The 7,129-nt window shown below is 42.7% G+C and overlaps 1 protein-coding gene across 1 annotated transcript; it reads left to right on the forward strand.

Moving 5' to 3' along the window:
* The first annotated feature begins 1,588 nt into the window (after positions 1–1,588).
* IAPP (islet amyloid polypeptide) lies at positions 1,589–5,918 on the forward strand. The gene is made up of 4 exons (XM_075205546.1): positions 1,589–1,669; positions 1,854–1,951; positions 2,037–2,162; positions 4,988–5,918. The coding sequence occupies exons 2-4, from the start codon at positions 1,872–1,874 to the stop codon at positions 5,175–5,177; spliced, it is 396 nt and encodes a 131-aa protein (XP_075061647.1). The 5' UTR covers positions 1,589–1,669; positions 1,854–1,871; the 3' UTR covers positions 5,178–5,918.
* Positions 5,919–7,129: the final 1,211 nt, after the last annotated feature.

The raw sequence follows: 7,129 nt of genomic DNA on the forward strand, positions 1-7,129 counted from the left end.
GGACTGTCTGTATTACATGTGTCCTGAGAGTGAGGGGACACCGGGACTGTGTTACATGTATTCTGAGAGTGAGGGGACACCGGGACTGTCTGTATTACATGTGTCCTGAGAGTGAGGGGACACCGGGACTGTGTTACATGTATTCTGAGAGTGAGGGGACACCGGGACTGTCTGTATTACATATGTCCTGAGACTGAGGGGACACCAGGACTGTCTGTATTACATGTGTCCTGAGAGTGAGGAGACTCCAGGACTGTCTGTATTACATGTGTCCTGAGAGTGAGGGGACACCGGGACTGTGTTACATGTATTCTGAGAGTGAGGGGACACCGGGACTGTCTGTATTACATGTGTCCTGAGAGTGAGGGGACACCGGGACTGTGTTACATGTATTCTGAGAGTGAGGGGACACCGGGACTGTCTGTATTACATGTGTCCTGAGAGTGAGGGGACACCAGGACTGTCTGTATTACATGTGTCCTGAGAGTAAGGAGACTCCAGGACTGTCTGTATTACATATGTCATGAGAGTGAGGGGACACAGGGACTGTCTATATTACGTGTGTCCTGAGAGTGAGGGGACACCGGGACTGTCTGTATTACATGTGTCCTGAGAGTGAGGGGACACCGAGACTGTCTGTATTACATATGTCCTGAGAGTGAGGGGACACCGGGACTGTCTGTATTACATGTGTCCTGAGAGTGAGGGGACTCCAGGACTGTCTGTATTACATGTGTCCTGAGAGTGAGGGGACACCAGGACTGTCTGTATTACATGTGTCCTGAGAGTGAGGGGACTCCGGGACTGTGTTACATGTATCCTGAGAGTGAGGGGACACCGGGACTGTGTTACATGTATCCTGAGAGTGAGGGAACACCGGGAATGTCTGTATTACATGTGTCCTGAGAGTGAGGGGACTCCGGGTCTTTCTGTATTACATGTTACCATAGATAAGGGGGTTCCAAGGCATTTTAGCTTTTCCAGCCACATCTATATTTTGGTTGACACATAACTCTTAGAGACATTAGTTATGATCCCATATGACGCACCTACACAGGACATATGCAGAAACACCACACACATGTATGTAGGACACTGTACATATCTATACTGAAGGTTACAGATATCAAAATACAGATATGTAAATCTCAGCATTAATAGTCATCTGTTCTGTCCAATTGTAAATCATCCTCAAGATGTGATAATCTTCCTCCCAGCAGCTTTCTGTCCTTCCAATAATATTACAGTTCAAGTTACCTTTATATTTATAAAATATGTCAAATTCAACTTATTAATCTAAAAACCGTTACAGATTTTTGTTTACCTGTATCTGTAATAATAAGATTATTTGGTGTGTTTTGAAGGTACTCTGACTGGGTGGTTTCATATAAAACAGTATTGAAAGTAATTCCATTCCGCACAAAACAGAATTATCTTCTGCTTTCCTGAAAACTTGCTGTATGTAGCAGGTGGGGGGCCCTCGACCTGCCTGGTGGGTACTGCACTCAGTCACATTAATGTCAGCCCGTGTCTGGGAGAAGGTGACGTCAGCAGCCACCCAGGTATATATCAGAGGGATCACTGACAACCTGCGAGGGAGCAGCAGACACAGGATTCATCAGACGCTAGAAGTGTCTGTAGACTCTGCATCCTGAGAACTAACATCCAGGTAACTCACTCCCATCTGTCCATCAATATTTCCATCTCATCCCTTAAAACACTTCACTTTCCATTGTAGCGCGATGCAGATCAGTCATCTGACATACAAAGGGTTACAGATGGTTTTTATTCATTAGCCGTAATCTTTTCAGGCTGTTCCAAGAGGAATTAATTCACATTGTTGTTCCCTGCAGCTTATTGTGAAAGGGAAAATGTGTCACTTGAAACTGACCGGCTTCCTCATCGTCCTGTCTGTGACCCTCAGCTGCCAGGAGGCTGCGCCCATCGACAGGTAAGTGGGGGAGGACGGGGAACGTTAGTACTCTGGTTCCTGGGACTGAAAGTCATCACGTTTCTTTTCTTTTTTTTGTAATTAGACAAAAAAACGTTGATATGTCTAATGGGACCTCAGAGAACGGATGGACGATCGCTGTACAAAGTAAACGCATCCAGCTCACACCAGCCAATGAGATCCCCCTGCTGGAGGCCAGGAGGGAGAAGAGGTAAAGTCATTTACTGGTTATTAATATGGATATTTTCACTGTACAGTTTCTATCGGATGTGTAGTTGGTGACAGATTTCATTCCAGACGTAGTGATAGTTTTGCAGACTGTCCAGATTGTATTCACAGCAGTAATTTACTTTCCATTAGAGTCATGTAGTGTTTACACCACACAGCGGTCCTGTGTGCAAGACGGATAGTTCATGTGTTACGTTCTCACTGTGTAATTCTTGATGCCCATTCTGTCCCATGTGTACTGTAATATTGTATAGTGAGGATTTTATACCTCCCCATTACTAAAACCATCCTGAGATTGTAAAACTGAACGGAAAGTATAAGTGACCCCGATACCAGGACTGTATAACGACGGATGTATTACTTATAGTTACTAAATGTCTCATCCAGGTTCTCCCACTTCTTCTTTTATATAGTATCACCTTTAGTTTTCTTTTACATGTTTGCAGATTATTACATTTCTGACCTCTCTAGAGATCTGCAGAACATTGCTCTGTCCCATCTACCCCCTGACAGATACATAGTCATATATTCTGCAGATTACATTACTGATCTCTCTAGAGATCTGCAGAACATTGCTCTGTCCCATATACCCTCTGACAGATACATAGTGATATATTCTGCAGATTATTACATTACTGACCTCTCTAGAGATCTGCAGAACATTGCTCTGTCCCATCTACCCCCTGACAGATACATAGTGATATATTCTGCAGATTATTACATTACTGACCTCTCTAGAGATCTGCAGAACATTGCTCTGTTCCATCTACCCCCTGACAGATACATAGTGATATATTCTGCAGATTATTACATTACTGACCTCTCTAGAGATCTGCAGAACATTGCTCTGTTCCATCTACCCCCTGACAGATACATAGTGATACATTCTGCAGATTATTACATTACTGACCCCTCTAGAGATCTGCAGAACATTGCTCTGTCCCATTTACCCCCTGACAGATACATAGTGATATATTCTGCAGATTATTACATTACTGACCTCTATTAATCTGCAGAACATTGCTCTGTCCCATCTACCCCCTGACAGATACATAGTGATATATTCTGCAGATTATTACATTACTGACCTCTCTAGAGATCTGCAGAACATTGCTCTGTCCCATCTACCTCCTGACAGACAGTGATATATTCTGCAGATTATTACATTACTGACCTCTCTAGACATCTGCAGAACATTGCTCTGTCCCATCTACCCCCTGACAGATACATAGTGATATATTCTGCAGATTATTACATTACTAACCTCTCTAGAGATCTGCAGAACATTGCTCTGTTCTATCTACCCCCTGACAGACATATAGTGATATATTCTGCAGATTATTACATTACTGACCTCTATTAATCTGCAGAACATTGCTCTGTCCCATCTACCCCCTGACAGACATATAGTGATATATTCTGCAGATTATTACATTACTGACCTCTCTAGAGATCTGCAGAACATTGCTCTGTCCCATCTACCCTCTGACAGATACATAGTGATATATCCTGCAGATTATTACATTACTGACCTCTCTACAGATCTGTAGAACATTGCTCTATTCCATCTACCCCCTGACAGACATATAGTGATATATTCTGCAGATTATTACATTACTGACCTCTATTAATCTGCAGAACATTGCTCTGTCCCATCTACCCTCTGACAGATACATAGTGATATATTCTGCAGATTATTACATTACTAACCTCTCTAGAGATCTGCAGAACATTGCTCTGTTCCATCTACCCCCTGACAGATACATAGTGATATATTCTGCAGATTATTACATTACTGACCCCTCTAGAGATCTGCAGAACATTGCTCTGTTCCATCTACCCCCTGACAGATACATAGTGATATATTCTGCAGATTATTACATTACTGACCTCTCTAGAGATCTGCAGAAAATTTGCTTCAGTCAGAATCTGCACAATTAGTGATAATTTGTAAAGTGTGTGAGCGATATAAAAAATTTTTACAGATCAGAGAAATGACTTTTTTTAGACAGGATCATTTTTTTACTTTGCACTTATTACAGCAGGAGTTACACACCCTGCACAGTAATATGTTACTTCCTCTGCACTATATATGTATTTTAAATTTGTTTAATTGTTTTTGTTCAGATGCATTACCCTCAGCTTTAGCTCTTTATTACATTTCTCCCTGTATGTCAGTATTTCTACATTTACTAATAATATGACAATTATATTTTACAATAAACATTGTATCAGCTTCACTATAGAAGAATCACACTTGTAGGTTTTCTGTAAACAGGTAAATGCTTTGTTTTAGGTGGAGGAATATTCAGTACCAGAAAAACTGTAACTTGTACAGACAAGAAAAAATAATTTATGGTGCTATTCTGTGAATATAGCTACACCCTAGCATCTGCTGGGTTATACTTAACAGCAAATGTATTTAATGACGTTTATACTTATTTTATAGAGGGCATACTGTCACACGTCATATACATACTGGTTTATTTTTTTTTTTATCGATTTACAACATTTGACTGATATTATTTTTTGAAACAACTGACAATTGTCAGCCATTATCCACATAACGCAGACTAAATGCTTCTTTTTGAGAAGTCAAAATGAAACTATTTTTAAAGTAAATTCGTCATCAGTCTCTTGTCTTATGTGACAGTTGGATCTTTTGTAACAACAATCAGACGTTCTGAGGACCCACTCTCATCATTTAGGAGGATAATAGCCGAGTTATTGGGAGAAAGTGGGTGTAAGATGGAAGACGGCTCTTTCCCTCATCTACACTTCTCAGAAACTTTCTTTTCTTTTTTCCAGGAACCAGCTGGAGAAGAGGAAATGTAACACCGCCACCTGCGCCACGCAGCGTCTCGCCGACTTCCTGGTGCGAAACAACAACCACCACGGCCCCATTTATTCACCCACAAACGTGGGGTCCTACACGTATGGCAAAAGGGATATCGTGGGGCTTCTACGGCGGGAATCCTTTGACTATCTACGGCATTAGCCAGTAAACATCGCTCCTAGGAAATATATTTTGTTATTGAAGAGGAAAGATCATGAAACTTTAACTTAAATATGCTTTAGGCATTTTAAATACATTCATTTTTATATCTCCAATTGTTTCAGAGTTTTTACAGAACCTCCATCTCCCACAGCACTGCCCGCACTCTAGAGCTCTAGTTTATAGCAGTCTCCAGACCTGCTCAGAATCACATTCAGAGGTCTCTGCATTATTCCATGTGTCTGACCCACTCTGTTCAAAAGCAGAGTAGGGTTAGGGTGCGTCACCGAATTCCGCTTCCAAATTTTACTCTGGGACCAGTAGTGCCCCACGCCTGCTGGGACCCATGACACCTTCTCTGAGCCTATCAGGTGCCTACAATGCTGCCAACACTGCAGTAAAGAGTTATAACTGCAGAGGATGGGGAGGGGTATTGTAGAGAGACACCAAGATCTTTTCAACACTTGACAAGTTAATAAAATTATACAATGCACACATAATCTATTTCAGTTAAAGATTCCTGATCACTCTCCTATAACATACAAGGTATATTATCATTTTATATTGCCCCCAGTACATTACAGCAGTGCCTTCTATCCTTCCCCTGTGGACTCTCTCCGGCATTGTGCTTCATCTCACGTGGCATGTAGAGGAACATGCAGACTCATTCTTTTCTAAGGACATCCCAAATTCTTGTAAAATCGAAAGATGTAAAAAGAAAACACTGAAAAAAATAAAACAGTATATTGCTGCAAGTTGTTTTGTATTAAAATAATAATAATAAAAATATAACATGGTGTATATGTCTCTGCAGTCACTGAATCCTATAGGATATCAGAATATATATAGTGTCATAATAAAGGCAGAATCACAATATTTTGGTAAATAGAGACCTACAACTAAACCTTTGCAGGTATGAATGTATTTTATTTTGAGGTGCATCAGACCGACAGGAGTCTCACAACACTACATGGAGCTGCTGGGGACCCTGCTTCTTCCACTATATAACTCTCAGTCTGTGGCTTCCTGCTGCCTCCATTCCCCTCCTCACATGATGTCACTGCCCCTGTCACATGCAGCCCTGTCCTCACTAACACATCACTCATCTCCTGATATACTCTGTGCTGCTGGGGACCCTACTCCTTCCACTATATAACTCTCAGTCTGTGGCTTCCTGCTGCCTCCATTCCCCTCCTCACATCATGTCACTGCCCCTGTCACATGCAGCCCTGTCCTCACTAACACATCACTCATCTCCTGATATACTCTGTGCTGCTGGGGACCCTGCTCCTTCCACTATATAACTCTCAGTCTGTGGCTTCCTGCTGCCTCCATTCCCCTCCTCACATCATGTCACTGCCCCTGTCACATGCAGCCCTGTCCTCACTAACACATCACTCATCTCCTGATATACTCTGTGCTGCTGGGGACCCTACTCCTTCCACTATATAACTCTCAGTCTGTGGCTTCCTGCTGCCTCCATTCCCCTTCTTACATCATGTCACTGCCCCTGTCACATGCAGCTCTGTCCTCACTAACACATCACTCATCTCCTGATATACTCTGTGCTGCTGGGGACCCTACTCCTTCCACTATATAACTCTCAGTCTGTGGCTTCCTGCTGCCTCCATTCCCCTCCTCACATCATGTCACTGCCCCTGTCACATGCAGCCCTGTCCTCACTAACACATTACTCATCTCCTGATATACTCTGTGCTGCTGGGGACCCTGCTCCTTCCACTATATAACTCTCAGTCTGTGGCTTCCTGCTGCCTCCATTCCCCTCCTCAAATGATGTCACTGCCCCGGTCACATGCAGCCCTGTCCTCACTAACACATCACTCATCTCCTGATATACTCTGTGCTGCTGGGGGACCCTGCTCCTTCCACTATATAACTCTCAGTCTGTGGCTTCCTGCTGCCTCCATTCCCCTCCTCACATCATGTCACTGTCC

Source organism: Mixophyes fleayi, chromosome 4, assembly GCF_038048845.1.
Source record: "Mixophyes fleayi isolate aMixFle1 chromosome 4, aMixFle1.hap1, whole genome shotgun sequence".
Classification (NCBI taxonomy): Eukaryota; Metazoa; Chordata; class Amphibia; order Anura; family Limnodynastidae; genus Mixophyes; species Mixophyes fleayi.